The sequence below is a fragment of the Sinocyclocheilus grahami genome, unplaced genomic scaffold, assembly GCF_001515645.1.
Source record: "Sinocyclocheilus grahami isolate Dianchi unplaced genomic scaffold, SAMN03320097.WGS_v1.1 scaffold419.1, whole genome shotgun sequence".
In the NCBI taxonomy this organism is placed as follows: domain Eukaryota; kingdom Metazoa; phylum Chordata; class Actinopteri; order Cypriniformes; family Cyprinidae; genus Sinocyclocheilus; species Sinocyclocheilus grahami.
Genome location: NW_015505598.1, coordinates 1,442,280 through 1,462,586, shown reverse-complemented (window position 1 = coordinate 1,462,586; position 20,307 = coordinate 1,442,280). Strand labels below are relative to the sequence as shown.

At 41.0% G+C, this 20,307-nt stretch overlaps 1 protein-coding gene across 1 annotated transcript in view; it reads left to right on the top strand.

Annotated features, from left to right (window-relative positions):
* The window catches only part of cux1b (cut-like homeobox 1b), a 30,815-nt gene that overhangs the window by 4,550 nt on the left and 5,958 nt on the right, over positions 1–20,307 (top strand). The window contains exons 5-14 of the mRNA XM_016232779.1: positions 2,495–2,632; positions 4,309–4,432; positions 6,100–6,176; positions 6,922–6,988; positions 8,397–8,445; positions 8,925–9,029; positions 14,352–14,540; positions 16,040–16,098; positions 17,735–17,783; positions 17,856–17,952. Of these exons, the coding sequence (XP_016088265.1) occupies positions 2,495–2,632; positions 4,309–4,432; positions 6,100–6,176; positions 6,922–6,988; positions 8,397–8,445; positions 8,925–9,029; positions 14,352–14,540; positions 16,040–16,098; positions 17,735–17,783; positions 17,856–17,952 (954 nt within the window). The remainder of the gene's footprint in view (positions 1–2,494; positions 2,633–4,308; positions 4,433–6,099; positions 6,177–6,921; positions 6,989–8,396; positions 8,446–8,924; positions 9,030–14,351; positions 14,541–16,039; positions 16,099–17,734; positions 17,784–17,855; positions 17,953–20,307) is intronic.

The following is a 20,307-nucleotide window of genomic DNA, read 5'->3' as shown; positions in this document are numbered from 1 at the left end:
TAGTAAATAAACTGCAGAACGTTATGTTTTCTAATACACGCACGCGTTGCATGTATTCTGACAGCTTTACTGTTGTTCTGTAAAATAAAATAAAAAGTAAGACAATTATAGCTCTGTTTTAATACATTTATTATAACATACACACATAGTGTTCAAATTAGGATCTGTAATGTTTTAAAAGAAGTCTCTTCTCAGCAAGGCTGCTTTTAATTGTACAGTAAAAAATAAATAAAAAATACATGCCTGATTCAAGAAGGGGGTCTGATGGCCAAACATTATTATTTTACTAACTTATTAATTTTAAGTTAAATTGTGCTTTGTTGGTATGTCTGCTAGAATGTTAAAAATGTTCAGTGTTAAATATTTTTTAATTGTTGTTTTGTAATTGATTTTTTTTTTCTTTGAAATGCAAGACAAAACAGTAAACAGCACATTTTGGCTTTTTAATTTATGCAATGGTGAATTTTTTTTTTGCAAAATACATGGGGAAAAAACTCGAAAAACCGTGTTCGGTATGCGGCCTTCGGCCCAGTGTTGAATTTTGTTCGGTTTCGGCTTCGGCCAAGAATTTTCATTTCGGTGCATCCCTAATTTTATTACTTTCAGTGTAAACGGTGACTAATAGCAGATAATGTATCGACAGTATCAAGGTCGCATCAGTTGAGGCTCATGCAGCGTATCTGACTCATGAAGAAATACTATAAGCGCAACAGCACACACGAAACAAACATGAACAAACATACTGCGGTAGAAAAAAATATAAATATTCTATATAATATATGCAACATCACACGACCAAGAGTGATGTTTTCCCGACTTTCAGCACGATTGCAAATGTGACATTTATTTTATGCAACTTTAAACAAGTATGGATTTTGGCTATATATATGTGTTGTTACAAGTAGAGCACATCTAAAATGGGATTTACACATTCAGACTAGCACATAACTTTTCTCTGCTTTTTGTGGCCAATGTAAGTGCATTGAAGTGTCCATGATATTTGATTCTGAAGCTTTTTGAGTGTCAGATCATGTTTATTTCTGCATGCTTGCTTCCTCCTAACTAACAGTCTTTGTGTTCTTTATGTGTGTCTGATGTAGGATCTGAGGAAGCTTGTGGCTCCGCTGCTGAAGAGTTTCCAGGCTGAGGTGAGTTTTCTCCTGAACCGTAAGAGAGGTAAACCAGCAGATGAATGACTTTATTCAGGCGGTGGGATTTAATTTGTCAGCACAAGACGACACAACAGGACAGTCATTATGAGTAGATATGTTTGAGGGACAATCGGGAACAAGTGTGTGTGTGGGTGATATTTTCTCATGTGTGTCTCTTCTAGATTGATGCATTGAGTAAGAGGAGTAAAGAGTCAGAGACGGCCTTTCTAAACGTCTATAAACGACTGATTGATGTGCCGGGTAAGTCTGTGTGTCATAACCATATGAGATGCATGATTAAAACATCATAATCCTCAAATATTTCCCTTTTATGTTGCAATAATAGCAGGTAATAATAATTAGCGGTCATTTCCAGTCAGAAGATGAGCCAACTGTATGCCATATTAACATATGACATACGTTTTATGAAATTTAGGTTTATAAAAAGTCTTACTTTTCTTAAATGGTATAAGAAAAGTCTTAATTATCGTTTAAGAGGTCTTACATTTTGGGGATGGAAAAGCAGTAATTACGATATGGCTTAAAGTGATTGAATTAAATGTGAGCGCTGCACGTAAAAACATGCTGCCGTTCTGCATTCTACAGATTATAATCATCAATGAATGCCACACATTTATGCCAATAGATTGCTAATGAACTACTGTTGGTGAATCATGACAATGTTTACTTTATGGTGTTTATATTGTAGTGTGTTTTAGTTGGTTGTAAGAATGCATATTTTATCTCAAAAATGTGCATGTATTAGAAAGCATAACGTTCTGCAGTTTATTTGCTAATTGTTTAGGCCATTTCAATCATCATACAGTAACCAGCAACAACCACCCTCCTCTTCTCATCGAAGACATGAGATGCAGTATTAAACAGTCTCTGTCAATTGTAAGATTTTTGCATCTTTCTCAGACACTTCCACACTGCTGACGTGTTTGCTGCGTTGTAAAGAATGCGTGCCTCTCACTCTGCGCTGGTTGCTATTGATCGCGTCACGTCATTGTTCGGTACAGTTTATTCTGTCTTTTCGCTTATTTGGCCAAACACCGAAAGAGTGCACTTTTTTTTGCTATTTACAGCCCTAATTAGTGCATGATCCCTAATTGGTATATTGGTACATAAACCAATTTGAGTAGGCATACATATTGAATAAAGCATATATAATCTTGCATATACCCTGATATGCAGATTGTCTGGGCCTAGATGGTTCAGTAAATGAAAAGAACTCAAACTTCTGTTATAAGAACCTGTGTTGATCAGCTGTTTGAGAGCTTTGCTGAAGGCGCTGTTAACTGTGGCTGTGTGTGTGTGTGTGTGTGTGTGTGTGTGTGTAGATCCGGTGCCAGCATTGGAGCTGTCGCAGCAGCTGCATCTGAAGCTCCAGAGGATGCACGACATAGACACGGAGAACCAGAAGCTGCGTGAGACGCTCGAGGAGTACAACAAAGAGTTTGCTGAGGTCAAGAACCAGGGTGAGACATGCACACACACACACATATAACACTGGAAGCATCCTGTCATCTTTTCCCCATGATGTATGTAGTAGAGATGAGGTTAGGCTTAGACTCAAATGACACGGCCTGGTTCATAAAAATATTTTTATTGAACTTGTTCTGGAAAAAAGTGGTGTTGGAACTAGGCCTGGGCGATAAAACGGTATCGATATTTATCGATGGTACACCTTCATCGATAACGATATAAAAATGTGCGATATAGCGCGCGATATAGGCACGTGCTCTGAGTGACGCAGACAGCACACACAAACACGAACACATGCTGAATTGAGTGCTGCGCCTGCCTGTGATGAGGAGATTGTGAATTAAAAAAAAGAATATTAGTCGAATTTAAAATAAACATTTGCATTAGAATGAAAAAATGGTACAATCAAATGTTAGGAGTGCGTCTGGGAACATCATCAGTGGAGCGTGAGATGCGGTGATGATTATGTAATTGACATTGTTGCATTGTAATGTTTTGTTAGTCTAGCCCACGAGATGCGCCGCTGCTGCGTTATTCATTCAAAATATTAGAGAAATGTAGTAGCTCAATGTGGAGAAGATCTTGATTAGGGCAAATATGACTGCTGCACTCGCGTCTCATGCAAGAGATGCAAAGAAGGTCATGCAAAGTTAAAACCGTTTTAACGTTTAGAAAACGCGATGCGAATTTGTGAAGGTTTATTTTATTTCACTGCGTCTCATGTTTTTAAATGCAATCTGTGTGATCGGCGACTTGGCTCTTTGTATTAGGCTAAGCAATGCATAAACACATGATGCTGTTTTGTTCATAATGATTTATATATGTTAATTTAGACGTTATGCACGTTATTATTTATATATGTTCATTTAGACGTTATGCAAATTTGTCGTTTGTCTCAATAAATTGGGCAAATTAAAAATACAGTGGTTAAATGTAAAAAAAAAAATTATATTGATCTGTTTTAAAAAAGGTTATAAAAAATGTCAATAATTATCGATACCGAACGATATGAAACGTATATCGTTGATATATTTTTTAGCTATATTGCCCAGCCCAAGTTGGAACCGTGCTGCATTACTTTGCTCTCTGAATATGTTAAAGTGCCCCTATTATGAGTTCTGAAAGGTTCATATTTTGGTTTTGGGAGTCCCCAGCAACAGGTCGACATGCATGCAAGGTCAAAATTACTATTTATTTTTTAACTATAATAATCAACACTCTAATAAAAAAATTATTTGCAAACATGTGAATTGTTTTTAAATTAACTTCTAAATTATACAGTTTCTATTTGTTGTTGAAACTTGTTTCATAAAATATGTATTTAAACATATACATTAAATAGTTATGACATCACTAACAGGTAAAATAAGTATAGTGAAGTATAGGCCTAGTCTAATATTTCACAAAATGCTCTTCACTAGACTTCATTTCTCAGCAAATAACGAGCTGTGGACACTTGCCTGTTGTAAATGAAATGCTTCGTGACATTTTGTTTGCAAGCTGTTTTAGTGACGTCTTTCTGCGGTTGAAACACTGATTGAGGGGTGAGATGTTCATTCATGTTTATTTTGCGTTAAAACTAGTAATAAAGATGAAGGGATGATCATGCTGTATTAGCACAGGTTGTGTGTTAGTCACAGCTTCACTGAAATTTGCGATCTGTTTGTAGAGGTGACCATTAAAACACTGAAGGAGAAGATCAGAGAGTATGAGCAGAGCATGAGGAACCAGGCAGAGAATCTGGCCTTGGAGAAACACCAACAGATTCATAAAAACTATGAGGAGAAAGAGAGGTCAGTACCCATCGTGCTCCATCTCATCTTTATATAATCCACAGCTTAAGATATCTAAATCATGAGCGGTCCACCTCACTTTTACGGTCATCAAAGCAATAGACCAGCCATTGAATAGCATTAAAAGTTATATTCTGCCACTTCAGATTTTGGCTTTCTAGTAGGTTATTAAAATAGTCCACATGATTAACTTGTAATTCTGAAGGTCTTTCAGTATTTTGTTTTCAACCCTGATCAAACTCACCTGCCTGTGTTTTTCAGGCCTGGAGATTTAAAGATCCCTGATGGAAATAATTGGAGTCTGTTTTCACAAATGACTCATAGTGGGTTTAGATGCTGTTCCTCTCTCTAGCTGGGTTTCCATCCAAAGATGCAAATTACATTTATGTGCAAAATTGAAATATCGCATAAAACATTGCAAAAAAGCACCGTTTCCATCCAACGAGTCAAAGAGAACAAAATCGTCACCTCCTGATAAACTGGCAATAAATATCACTAAGAAAAGTAGGAGAAGTAATAATTTTCATATATAATAAATTACTTGCGCCTCAGAACAAGCAGATGAAACACAATAAATGCGGTCATTGCTTTCGGAGGCGGATGCTGCTGTTTGGGAACGCAGTCGTGTAAGACGATTATACAGAAATGCTTTGATGACAGACTTTGCTCTGGATTTTCAGAATGACCATAACAACATTTCAGATGCTGTGGAACGAGATCGGGAGCGGTCCACCTCACTTTTACTGTCATCAAAGCAATAGACCAGCCATTGAATAGCATTAAAAGTTATATTCTGCCACTTCAGATTTTGGATTTCTAGTAGGTTATTAAAATAGTCCACATGATTAACTTGTAATTCTGAAGGTCTTTCAGTATTTTGTTTTCAACCCTGATCAAACTCACCTGCCTGTGTTTTTCAGGCCTGGAGATTTAAAGATCCCTGATGGAAATAATTGGAGTCTGTTTTCACAAATGACTCATCGTGGGTTTAGATGCTGTTCCTCTCTCTAGCTGGGTTTCCATCCAAAGATGCAAATTACATTTATGTGCAAAATTGAAATATCGCATAAAACATTGCAAAAAAAGCACCGTTTCCATCCAACGAGTCAAAGAGAACAAAATCGTCACCTCCTGATAAACTGGCAATAAATATCACTAAGAAAAGTAGGAGAAGTAATAATTTTCATATATAATAAATTACTTGCGCCTCAGAACAAGCAGATGAAACACAATAAATGCGGTCATTGCTTTCGGAGGCGGATGCTGCTGTTTGGGAACGCAGTCGTGTAAGACGATTATACAGAAATGCTTTGATGACAGACTTTGCTCTGGATTTTCAGAACGATCAGAACAACATTTCAGATGCTGTGGAACGAGATCGGTCCGCTGGTTAGTCAGGTTTTGCCGTCCCATAGCACAAAGACTTTTTTGATGCACATGGAGGAATTTATTCGGTAAATGCGTTTCCATCTCCCATGAAGTCAAAAACCACCTCAAGCGAGCATAAAAACTTTTTTTCAAATGAAGGGATTTTTATTTGAAATTTGGTGTTTCCATCACTCGTTTCTGATGCGATACTTCAAAATAAATGAAGGTGATGGAAACATAGCTACTGTGTCCCATCGTTTTTGTTGGTGAGTAAAGTATCTCTTGTTGTGTTCTAACAGGAAGTTCCAGGAGTCGCATGAGTCTTTGGTTGGTAAACTACAGGAAGCTGAACTCAAAGTCCAGACCCTGCAGACAGGTACCAGAGCAGCTGCTCAAAGAGGCCCATTGTATTTCATTTGTCAGTGCAGTTCATCTTCTGATAAAAAATCTCATCTGTATTTGATTTATCAATGAATTATTCATTCAAAAGCTCTTCCTGCATGTACTAATAAACAGGAGCTCTGCTAGAGTGTGTGTGTGTGTGTGTGTGCGCGTGTGTGTGTGTGCGTGGGAGCAAGTGTGAGTGCGTGTGTGAGTGTGTGTGTGTGTGTGTGTGTGCGCGTGTGTGTGTGTGCGTGGGAGCAAGTGTGAGTGCGTGTGTGAGTGTGTGTGTGTGTGTGTGTGTGCGCGTGTGTGTGTGTGCGTGGGAGCAAGTGTGAGTGCGTGTGTGAGTGTGTGTGTGTGTGTGTGTGTGCGCGTTTTTGTGACAAATGAGGACATAAATTTGTATATTGACAAAGGTATGACAGGTATTACAAGGAGAGGTGACTTTTCAGGACATTACCCCATGTCCCCACTTTTCAAAACGCTTATAAATCACACAGAATGGAGTGTATTGAAAATCTGAAATAGCACAAAGTCTCCTGTGAGGGGTAGGTTTAGGGGTAGGGTTGGTGTAGGGCAATAGAATATACGGTCTGTACAGTATAAAAACCATTACGCCTATGGAGAGTCCCCACTTTTCACAAGTGTAAACCTGTGTGTGTGCGCACGCTGTAGGTTATATTATATATTTTATTATACCATTATATTTATCATTATGTGGTTGTGTGTCTTTGCAGCACTTGAACGAACTCAGACAGAGCTTTTTGACCTGAAAACCAAATATGACGAAGAGTCGACTGCAAAGTAAGTGCTTGTAACTTCATATGTGGATCATCATTCATATTCATTTATTAACCAATTTATTATTAATCTCCCCTATGATAAACTCTAGAGCCCGACCTATATGGGTTTTTTGGGGGCCGATGCCGATATTAGGGAGTAAAAAAGACCGATACCGATATATCGGCCGATATTCTTTGTGTAGGCTATATTATAGTACAGTATAGTCAAAAGTTTGGACACACTTCCCATTTGTGTGTCCAAACTTTTGACTGGTACTGTATATAGAATACAGTATATAGCCTACATAAACAGAATATATATACATAAACACATTTTTTGCAATGATAACTCAAATGTGGTGATCAAACTCTTAAAATGATGTGACAAACATAGGCCTATGTAATGGAGCCAGGGTACTTAACAATTTAACAATAAACTTTATTATTCAAAATGAGTCTGGCATCAGTGAACTTAACAGTAAAGTTCACTTATTATATATAACTTAACACAAGTAGAACAAAATATATATAACTTGAATTAAGAAATTAAACAAGGTAACTGTGTAGGGCAAGAAAGCTACTGCCAAACCAACAGGGGCAGGTTTATGCAGGAAGCACAGCTTTTCCAAATGTAAACATCTAAAATGAATAAATAATAATAATGAATAATATTTTTTTTTCACAAACTCTGTTGTGTATTTTTTGGTAATCCAATGAACATGCAGAACATTCGTATTTAAATAAGTCTTTTTGCAGTTTAATATTCACAGACACATTCTCTCTCTCTCTCTCTCTCTCTCTATATATATATTTATATATATTTGTGTACTGACCTGTTTTTTATTTATTCATCACATGAAATTCCACGTTATACAGTAAATTCCATTATGACTGGATTCCGCGATTCTGTTCATGTTTTCTGCATCGCGGAAATCATGGGGCCCTACTAATGTAGCAAACGAATATGATAATCTCATTGTGAGAGTAAAAGATGAGGGCATTGATGTTTATTTACTTAGCATTGAGTCTCTCCAACTAGGTGACAACGTAGTATTAAATCCCCATTCAACAGACTCAAGCCACCACACTGCAGAAAGATACTAACTTTTCAATCTGCTACTTCTCCCAGTCAAAATGGTCTGCTTGTTAATGCTGGCAAATGCTGTTTACTAAGTTTATAAATGGTTAAATAGTGCACAATATACATTTAAGATGAATGTGACTTGCCGGTCTAAAGTTTATTGGGCCACTTCTAATTAAAGAGTCTGTCTGATCATCATCGTCATAATCATCATGTAATTAGATGTGTGTTACATTAATACAGTGTGAGCGCATGTTCACATAATAAGCATTGAAGCACATAGAATTCATCTCTGCATTTGTACACATGTATTACAAGAGAGATATTTGTGAATTTATTTGGTTCTCAGAGCTGATGAGATTGACATGGTGATGACTGATCTGGAGCGAGCCAATCAGGTACAGATTCATTCCTTTTGTAACACTTTCATCAAATTCCAAGTTTTCAGATTGCACTTATGACAGACATGGTTTTTCCTCATCCTGGTTGTGCATTTTTATATTGAAAATAATACATAAATTGTTAAAATGCAAAAAAAACGAATGTTAGAAGGGTTAGTTCACCAAATAATTATGAAAATTGTGTCGTCATTGTGTCAATCATATTGTTCCACACCTATAAAACGTTGGCTAATCTTGAAATACATTTGTGGAAAGTATCGTTTTTGAAAAATTTGGTTGTGTTGACTTTCAGTAGAAGGACAGAAACTTAAAAAAACATCTAAATTTGTGTTTCAAAGTTTCAAACCAAAGTTTTATGGGTTTGGAATGACATGAGGTTGAGGAAATTATCACAGAATTTCCATTTTGGGGTGAACTGTCCCTTTAAAAGCTAAGATGATGGTGTTGTTAACTCTGTTGATGATGTTTTTCTGCAGAGAGCAGAAGCTGTTGAGAGGGAGGTTGAAGCTCTGAGAGAGCAGATCACATCAGCTAACAAATCATCCCCACTGCAGACACGGATCGACTCGACTCCATATACGGTACCTGCTCTCCGCTGCTGTTCCATATTCTACTATAGAGGTGGCTGGTAGCGAGATTATAAGACTGCCGAATCTTAAACACTTCAATATGGTTTGCCAAATAAACTAAACCACTGCTATAATCTCATAAAGTATATATAAAGGTTTCAAGAAACAAGCTAGTTAATTTCTCCAATGATGCATCATACTATGGTGGTTACATAGTTGTGTGGGAAACCCAGCCCTGATCACTGTCTTAGTATGCCTTTATTCTTGTACTCCTCTTTTAGCTTTGTTCATGTCATCTTTCTTAGTGACGTACAGTGTTGGGGAGTAACTAGTTCCCTTTCAGTCAGTCGCGTTCAACGTTACGTCGACTGACGTTAGAGGTCTCACTCGGGAGCCCCAATCACCTCTGAGCTTCAGAAGAAAAGGCCAATGAGAATTGGCAAGTGAAGTGCATGCCAAGCCACTCCCCCATACATACGGGTATCTAAAATGGCAGCGTGCATCCACTCATTCAGATTTTTGCTTCGGAGCCGATCGCTTCGTGAGCGCTGCTTTCTAGAAGAAAGAAGAAAAGGAATCTACACCATTAAGCTGCAGGAGTTCTCAGCTGTGGAGAATCTTCCTTCTCTTGCATTTCTGCAGAGAGATCGCCTCGTTACGCACAGATAAGTGCCACAGTCCTTCCCTGGGCAAACCAGCCTAAAAGAGCAATTTCCTACAGCATGCACGGTTGTCGAGAGTGTCTTTCGAGATGTCTTTCCGACCGTGTGCTTCTGGGTGCAGTAGTTTCCTTACCTCTGACGATGGGCATGATCGCGGTCTCACGTGGCTGGGCCGTAAGCATGCTGAGACTGTGTTCGTGGATGGGCTCATGCCCACATTGTGAGCACATGTCCATGGCTATGCTAATTTATAATGAGGCTTCCCTCGGGCTCTACCCAGCCTAGTTCGTTGGGTCATAAAGACTCTGTGGCTGCGTTGATTAGGGACAAGGGTGACGCGAGGATCATGGTCAGGAATGCTTCGGCGGGCCAGCCCCCATGGAAGTCCGGCCCCTCTCAGTGTAGCCCCGTTGAGCTCCCGGAAGATGGCACCGGTTCGTCCTGCGGCATACCCAGCGTCTCTTTTAGGGCTCCGGAAGAGGATAAGATGTCTATTGCTGCATCAGAGGAGGGGCTATCATCTTCGGAAGCCGAAGATTCTGCTGAAAAGCCCCCCGCCGCAGCGGCTGCTCATTCGGAGTCCGAGGCTCAGTTGACGGCCATGCTCCTTGGGGCAGCCAAGAGCATCATACTGGAGGTGAACTCTTCGCCTTCTCCCGAGCGCTCGAGGCTCGATGATTGGTATCTGGGCTCCGGACGTGAGTCCCAGCCACGCTCCGCCCCAGTGCCTTTCTTCCCAGAGGTTCATGAAGAGCTCACCAAAACGTGGAAAGCCCCGTACACCGCCCGATCATGTTTAAGCTCTTCCCTTCTCACTACCCTCGATGGTGGGGCGGCCAGAGGGTACGTTGACGTTCCCCAGGTGGAGCGTGTGGTGGAGGTGCATTTGTGCCCGCAAAATGCTGCCACCTGGAGGAACCGTCCGTGCCTCCCGTCCAAAGACTGTAAGCTGTCGTCAGCCCTGGCTGCCAAGGCTTACAGCACTGCGGGCCAGGCCACCTCCGTCCTGCACGCCATGGCCGTCCTGCAGGTTCACCAGGCCAAGGCACTGAAAAATCTGCATGAGGGTAGTCCTGACTCGGGGTTGATGCAGGAATTGCATACGCCGACCGACTTTGCTCTCCAAATGATGAAGGTCACGGCGCGGTCCCTCAGTCAGGTGATGTCCACTATGGTGGACCAGGAACACCATCTCTGGCTGAACCTGGTGCAGATGCATGATGCCGACAAAGTTTGCTTTCTCGATGCCCCCGTCTCCCAGGCTGGCCTCTTCAGCGACACTGTCGAGGACTTTGCCAAGCAGTTCTCTGCAGTCCAGAAGCAGACGGAGGCCATCAATCTCATCTTGCCTCGGCGTGATTCTGGATTCGGTCAACATGACAGCACGTCTCACGAACAAGCGTGCGCAGTCAGTGTTGAACTTTGTGAATTTGTCCCTCTAAAACTATTTCACAGGCTCCTGAGGCATATAGCAGCCGCAGTTACGCCGCTCGGCCTGTTACATATAAGACCGCTTCAGCATTAGCTGCACGGCCGGATCCCGATATGGGCATGGCTCCATGGCACTCTTCGGTTCGGCATTAACCTGGGTTGTCGCCACCTCTTCAGACCTTAGTCAGACCCTGTGTTTCTATGGGCAGGAGTGCCCTTAGAACGGGTGTCGAAGCATATTGTTGTCACCAGACGGGCTGTGGCACCGTATGCAACGGGCATGCAGCCTCGGGTTCCTGGACAGGACCTTGACTGCAGTGGCACATCAATTGCCTCGAGTTGCTAGCAGAGCTGCTGCTTGCTCTTCGCCCGTTTTGACCGTTGCTGCTGGGCAAGCATGTACTTGTCTGGATGGACAACACAGCGACAGTGGCGTATATCAACCACCAGGGCGGTGTTCGCTCCCGTCGCATGTCGCAACTCGCCCGCCATCTCCTCCTCTGGAGTCAGACGCGGCTCAAATCGCTGCGTGTTGTTCATGTTCTGGGAAAGCTCAATCATGCAGCCGACGCTCGTCTCACGACAGCTTACCCTCCCCGGAGAATGGAGACTCCATTCTCAGGTGGTTCAGCTCATTTGGAGTCGATTTGAGGAAGCCCAGGTGGACCTGTTCGCTTCCCGAGTGTCCTCTCGAGAGGCTGTTTTATTCCCTGACTGAGGTCCCCCTTGGCACGGATGCGCTGGCACACAGCTGGCCCCGGGGTTTACGCAAGTAGGCCTTCTTCCCAGTGAGCCTCCTTGCACAGACCCTGTGCAAGATCAGGGAGGATGAGGAGCAGGTCCTGTTGGTTGCGCCATTCTGGCCTGGTTATGTGCCCAAGGTTCCCACCACTCCCTTTCGAGACCAGGTGGTGAGCCTGCAAGCGCTGCCCTCGGAGGAGGCAGACCCGGCCCTTGCGTTGCTGTGTCCCGTCCGTGCCTTGCACATTTACGTGGAATGCACCCGGAGTTTCAGATGCTCCGAGCAGCTCTTTGTCTGCTTTGGAAGCCAGCAGAAGAGGATGGCAGTCTTCAAACAGAGGTTGGCTCATTGGTTGATGGATGCCATCACCTTGGTGTACCAGTCCCAAGATGAGCCGTGCTCCCTGGGAGTGAGGGCTCATTCCACTCGGAGTGTTGCCTCTTCCTGGGCATTGGCGCATGGCATCTCTCTTGCAGACATCTGTAGGGCTGCGGTCTGGGTGACACCTAACACCTTTGCAAGGTTCTATAATCTTCGGGTGGAGCCCGTGTCCTCCCGTGTGTTGGGTAATATCAGGTCATTTGCGGGAGGCGGGCTCTGTGTTCGGCTTGCGGCACCATTCCTAGTTTGGATGCATGCGCTTTTTTCCCTAGTTGTTCCCCGCTGGTGAACTCTGGGTCCTCCGCTGCCCTGCAGTTGCAGACTTGACAGAGAAGTCTGTTACTGCGTCCGGTGGCAAGTTGCCTTCTTCTCTATGGACCTGGCTTTTATATCGCAGTTCTGCCACGGTTGGATTCCACCGTGTTCCCCTTGATTCCTTCATTTTCCAAATTTTTCACATGACCTTACATTCTGTCATTGTGCTTGGCCCCCCAACGGTTGCCGATGAAAACACTGGCACCCCTGGTAGGCCCGCTTATCTGGCTTGCAGGGCGTTGGGAAGGTTACGATTTGAGATACATTTGTTCTGAAACGCTTGCCTGTCAGCATCTGCATCCTCAAGTTACGGAGCACAGTTCGGGTTGTGGCATTTTCCATAGGGACCCCTAACGTCAGTCGACGTAATATCAAACGTAATTGACTGAAAGGGAACATCTCGGTTACGTATGTAACCCTTGTTCCCTGAAGGAGGAAACGGAGACGTTACGTCCCTCATGCCACAACCTTGAACTGCGCTGAATGGGCAGGTTGCGTCTAGGCTCCTCAGCACAAGCCTGAATGAGTGGATGCACGCCACCATCTTACTGTATATACCCGTATGTATGGAGGAGTGGCTTGGCATGCCAATTCCACTCGCCAATTCTCATTGGCCTTTTCTTCTAAAGCTCAGAGTTGATTGGGACTCCCGAGTGAGACCCTTAACGTCGGTCGACGTAACGTCTCCGTTCCCTCCTTCAGGGAGCAAGGGTTACATACGTAACCGAGACGTTCCCTTTCAGTCGGTCACTCTCGACATCACATCGGAGGACCGAAGAAATTGGGATCCTACCAAAGGGCCACAGCTACTGCCCCTTCCAGTGTCCTGTGGAAGCCACCTGCGCCCCTATTTTTTGGCGTAGGCCAGGGCTTCTTCACAAGCAGGGAGCAAGGGTTACATACGTAACCGAGACGTTACATTTAACGGAATTGCGTAATGTAATTACTAAATAAATGTAATTGTAATCGGTTACAGTTACTGAGAAAAAATGTGTAATTAAATTAGTTACTTTAAATGTGAGACCCCAATGTTTCAGGAGTTTAGGACACAGAATACGACACATGCTTATTTGATAACTGTTTTATTTCCTATTTGGGTTTATGTGTATGCTTTATTTTCTAAGATTAACTTCTTTTTTTTCCCCAAGGCACTGTTAAATGTCAGTTTTTCCTGTTTCCTATGCAAAGATTTGATTTCAAAAACAGTATCATAACTATATCTTATGATTTTAAATCTATATTTAACTTCAGAACAATCTCAAAGTAAAAAGAGGTGCTAAAGTCTGATTTTGTGGTGCTGTGCTTTAAATTAAATTATTATAATCTTAACTGAAGTGATGAAGATTTTGAAAGTGACAGTAATCAGTGTTGAGCGCTACTGTAAGGTTAACCCTGCCTGCTTTACTTGTTTCAAAATTATTAACAGTTGAAAACATTAGAAATTTAGAAAAATAATCAAATGTAATCAGTTACATTAATAAAGTAATTTAAATAGTTACAATATGTACATTTTATTTATTCATTTACATCTTACATTTTAGATAGGGTAACTTGTAATCTGTAATCTATTACATTTCCAAAGTAAACTTCCCTACACTGATGACATAATAAGTGTTACACATTCCTAATTCTGACTCTAGCAGGTGCTCCACTGTGATTTTTGGCTAACGTTACTGTTGGTTCACCTCTTTCATCCGCAGCACGTCAGTAATGCACAGTAAACCTCTGTGTGAGATCTGACACATTCGGCTGTGTCTGTGTGTGTTTATATGGTGCTCAGTGTGTTGTGTGTGTGTTAATCAGGATGAGAGTGCCGAGCTGGTGTCGCGCTCGAGTCTGGAGTCAGAGCTCAGTGCGAAGGAGCGCGAGATGCTCCAGCTGGTGGAGGACGTCCAGAGACTGCAGGCCAGCCTCTCCACACTCCGAGAGAGCTCAGCCGCACAGATCAGCCAGCTACAGCAGCAGCTCAAGAGCCAGACCGCCATGCTCCAGGTAGACAACCTCACTCAAACCACTCTTGCATTACTCTCGACTTCCAGTTTGCGAGACAGAACTGGCGTCCTGGATAGTTTTCTAAATGAACACAAAAAGCTGAAGTCCTGCAAGTCTGGTGCATACTGTAGCTGAAGCTGCTCAAATTTTTGATGTGTGATTGTTTTTTTTTTTTGCAGTTGATTTTCGGCCACTGAAAATGCCATTTTCGATTTTCAGCCGAAAAGAGAAAAATATAATTTGAGCACTAACAAAAGCTTTTTCCAAGGTTGGCAGGTCTAAAAAGTCTTACAAAATTACTTTATATTATTTAATAATATAATAAATAATCATTACAAAGCATTTTCGGTTTCGGTTTTCGGCCAAGTGCATCCAGAATTTTCGGTTTCGACCCAGAATTTTCATTGCGGTGCATCCCTAGTGACTACAGAAATAGACTGGATGCTCATCCAAATAAAGGCACAGCCATGTCTGTAAAAAAATTGTACAGAAAACACAGAAGAAACGATGAGTAGGAAAATAGATCTTGAGCGCAATAATCCACAAATGCAACTACTGACAATAAACTGAAAGTAAATGTCATACAGTGTCACATTTATTCATGAAATTGTATTAAAATCTTTCCAGAAATAGTTTTCCCCCTGTATAACTATACTAGTATTTTAATTTCCTACTACACACCTGCACACTTACGAAACATATCTTATTAACAGTTGCAAAGGGTCACACTTTATTTTAAGGTCCAGTTCTGACTATTAACTATTACCTATGACTTTTGCCTTAATAAAGTCATATTTTGCTGCTTATTAATAGTTAGTAAGGTAATTGTTAAGTTTAGGTATTGGGTAGGATTAGGAATGTGAAATATGGTCATGCAAAATATGTGCTTCATAATAAGTACTAATATACAGCCAATGTACTAGAAATATGCATGCTAATAAGCAACTAATTAATAGTGAGAACTGGTCCCTATACTAAAATGTTACCAGTTTACAAATTCAGACACAGTAATTTTCATGTGAACAACCTGTCTGTGCACATTACTGCCCAAGAGCATCTCATGGACCTTAAGCATGTAAAGCACAGAAATAGTGTTTATTTTTAAGCTGATAACATGAGATTTAGTGGCTCTGACTGATTTGAGAATGATGAGAACTCCATCATTTTGACAGACTAGGTTGTACATCTTGTTTACTTGTGCACCTCACATAAACTGATCTGTGCTTGGCAGAACTGGTTGCACAAGAACGTGGTTTCCAGTGGTCATGCTGGGCAATGCATAGTGATAATGAAACAATAAAAATAAAAAATTGCACTGTGTCAGGAAGGTCGCTGTATTGTTCTAAACTGTTCTTTTTTCCGGGGGTATTGATGTTGTAGTGTGCATCGTGTACGGTTTGATCTTATACTTCAGTGGCCATGTAACAGGCTGTGTGTGTACGATTGAGCTGCTCCGCTGTTGTACATTTGCCCTCATCACAGTCTTTTCATTTGTCCAGCAACTGGAGGAGAAGCTGCAGACGCAGACAGACTATGAGGAGGTGAAGAAAGAGCTCAGGTAAGAGATGTTCCTGCTGATGACATCACTAGTCTTATTATAGGCACAGCCATGTCTGTAAAAAAATTGTACAGAAAACACAGAAGAAACGATGAGTAGGAAAATAGATCTTGAGCGCAATAATCCACAAATGCAACTACTGACAATAAACTGAAAGTAAATGTCATACAGTGTCACATTTATTCATGAAATTGTATTAAAATCTTTCCAGAAATAGTTTTCCCCCTGTATAACTATACTAGTATTTTAATTTCCTACTACACACCTGCACACTTACGAAACATATCTTATTAACAGTTGCAAAGGGTCACACTTTAATTTAAGGTCCAGTTCTGACTATTAACTATTACCTATGACTTTTTTTGCCTTAATAAAGTCATATTTTGCTGCTTATTAATAGTTAGTAAGGTAATTGTTAAGTTTAGGTATTGGGTAGGATAAGGAATGTGAAATATGGTCATGCAAAATATGTGCTTCATAATAAGTACTAATATACAGCCAATATACTAGAAATATGCATGCTAATAAGCAACTAATTAATAGTGAGAACTGGTCCCTATACTAAAATGTTACCAGTTTACAAATTCAGACACAGTAATTTTCATGTGAACAACCTGTCTGTGCACATTACTGCCCAAGAGCATCTCATGGACCTTAAGCATGTAAAGCACAGAAATAGTGTTTATTTTTAAGCTGATAACATGAGATTTAGTGGCTCTGACTGATTTGAGAATGATGAGAACTCCATCATTTTGACAGACTAGGTTGTACATCTTGTTTACTTGTGCACCTCACATAAACTGATCTGTGCTTGGCAGAACTGGTTGCACAAGAACGTGGTTTCCAGTGGTCATGCTGGGCAATGCATAGTGATAATGAAACAATAAAAATAAAAAATTGCACTGTGTCAGGAAGGTCGCTGTATTGTTCTAAACTGTTCTTTTTTCCGGGGGTATTGATGTTGTAGTGTGCATCGTGTACGGTTTGATCTTATACTTCAGTGGCCATGTAACAGGCTGTGTGTGTACGATTGAGCTGCTCCGCTGTTGTACATTTGCCCTCATCACAGTCTTTTCATTTGTCCAGCAACTGGAGGAGAAGCTGCAGACGCAGACAGACTATGAGGAGGTGAAGAAAGAGCTCAGGTAAGAGATGTTCCTGCTGATGACATCACTAGTCTTATTATTGCCGTTAAAGCAATAATTCACCCAGAAATGAACATTTGCTGTTAATTTACTCGTCCTCAGGCCATCCAAGATGTAGCTGACTTTTTTCTTGAGTAGAGCAGTAAAGATGATTTTTAGCTAAAACCGTGCTCCTTTGTGATTCATGCAATGCAAGTCAACAGCTACCGGCGCTATGAGAGTCAAAAAAGCATATGAGACAACACAAAATTAATACACGCGACTCCTGATGTTATATTGAAGTCTTATGAAGCAATCAGTCTGTGCGAGAAACATGAACATTATTACCTGTAATCCATAGACTCGGACAAACAGGGGAATCTGATTCTCTTCTGTATCTAAAACCAAACCCTGTCTTTGCTTAGAGCAACTAAGTCTTGGGTACATCTCTGAACATTGTGTGGTATTATTTAATCATGGCTGAAGTAAAGCTGGCACATTTATATTAACAGCATCCTGAAGTCGATGGAGTTTGGGCCGTGTGACAGCTCCACAGCGCAGGTAAGCATGTGGGTTTTTTGTTCTGTTTTTGTGTAATTTTTGGTGTTGATCTAATGTGATGTTCTCTCACAGGACTCATCTAAACCGTTAGAGGTGTTGCTGCTGGAGAAGAACCGCAGCCTGCAGTCTGAGAGCGCGTCTCTGCGCATCGCTAACACTGAGCTCAGCAGTGAGTCTGATTTTAATCAAGAGGAAATACCAACACCTCAAAAACTGCTTGACAATTCACATTTCAATAACATATTTCAAATCAGCCATAAAATCTGACATGAAGTGGCATCAACATTGCTTCTTACCATCAAATAATGTAAAAAAAATTGTGGTAATTATAGCCATTCAACATCAACATCAAAAACCTTCATTTATAATATTTAATAGTCCAGTAGATGTTTTCACTTTGTGGCTGTGTAGGTTAAATCTCAGGCTTATAATCCAGCTCTCGCTGTCATTTAATCAACCCAGTCTCATTGGAGAAACATGATAATATGTTGGTTCTCGTATATGTGAAATATCCAGTGAGTGGCGCTTGAAGCATTTTCAGTTTAATCTGAAACTGCTGTATGCGAATCTGGCAACGTTTTATTACTGTGTGCGTATCGTGGCTCTTTGGAAATGAAATGTCCCATGAGTGGCGCTAAACGGTTATTGCTCTATCGTGCTTGAAAATAACATACCGCCTACTCTAAACCCTACCCTAAACCTAACCGATGGTGTTAACTAGGGCTGCACGATAAATCACATGCGATATTTACAGACGAGCTGCGCAAAAAATCGCGCGAATATGAACGTTGTTTTGCGCAGCTCGTCAGTGAACAACGGCTCTGTGTAGTTAATGCTGCTCCATGTGAAAGCCCGCAGGTGATGGAGATTTACCGCTGATTACAGAACCGGCTTTACTGATAAGATGCGCATTAAATATCGCATGCGATTTATCGTGCAGCCCTAGTGTTAACAAAAGCAAATGTGAGATAAAAGCCGAAGCAACCATGCTATTTTAGCTTGCTTCTACAAGACTGAATGACTTATGACTCATGTTCCATGTGGCTCACAGTGCAGTGCTGTACCGGGTGAGCTACTGAGCAAGTTTACTACATCAGAAAAGCCATACATATGGAGCTGGTTATGTGATGCAAACTCAGATGCATTATTTTTCAAATCATGCACTATGGTAATGTTGTGCAAGAAATGTTGTGCAAGAAAACACACAAAAATAAGTCTTTATTAATTAACTAGTCTGTCATGTAATCATAATTAAGGAATAAAGGTTAAATAAAGCCATTCTAATAAACTGCCTTTATTTAGTGAAATAACTCTGATATTTCTGTCTTTGTCATCACTATATCTGCTCTCTCAGGTTAAATGAGAGATGTCATTATTTAAATCATTATAACATTGATATCATTGTTTTATTTTCATGCTATACAAATGATTCAATTACTAGTAAACACATTTAGGATTTAGATTTTTATGCGATGAATTTATTTCTCACTATACAGTACCTGTATCATAAGTATCAATACTTATATACACACTTGACCTTTGTGGCTTAAAGGGATAGTTTACCCAAAAAATAAATTCTGTTATCAAATATCCAAACTTAAAAAAGTTTCATCTGTGAAACACAAACTAAATAATTTTTAATGAAACCTGAGATATCTGAAATATCCGTTCAAACAGAGAGAGCTGATGACATCATCCGCTAGTAAATAAAAGGAAAGCTAGATTATTATCATGAGTTTATGTAATGATTTGTTTATGATCGTTTATGATGTGAAGCTTCCAAACAGATTCAATCACTTCATATGGTAACAGATTTAATTTATGTTTTACATGTGAACATTGATCAATGCAGATACATAGAGCACATCTAATATGGTAAACTCAAATGTTAGTCATGAGGTTTGATATTTTAATGTTGTCTAAGGGCTTTACTGACGTGTGTGTGTGTCTGTCTTTGTGTGTGTGTCTCTGTGTGTGTGTGTGTGTGTGTGTGTCTGTCTGTCTGTCTGTGTGTGTGTGTGTGTCTGTGTGTCTGTCTGTGTGTGTGTGTGTGTGTGTGTCTTTGTGTGTGTGTGTCTGTCTGTCTGTCTGTGTGTGTGTGTGTGTCTGTGTGTCTGTCTGTGTGTGTGTGTGTGTGTGTGTCTTTGTGTGTGTGTGTCTGTCTGTCTGTCTGTGTGTGTGTGTGTGTCTGTGTGTCTGTCTGTGTGTGTGTGTGTGTGTGTGTCTTTGTGTGTGTGTGTCTGTCTGTCTGTCTGTGTGTGTGTGTGTGTCTGTGTGTCTGTCTGTGTGTGTGTGTGTGTGTGTGTCTTTGTGTGTGTGTGTGTGTGTGTGTGTGTCTTTGTCTGTCTTTGTCTGTCTTTGTGTGTGTGTGTGTCTGTGTGTCTTTGTGTGTGTGTGTCTGTCTGTCTGTGTGTGTGTGTGTGTGTGTGTGTGTCTGTCTGTGTGTGTGTGTGTGTGTGTGTGTGTCTGTGTGTCTGTGTGTGTGTGTGTGTGTGTCTGTGTGTGTGTGTGTGTGTGTGTGTGT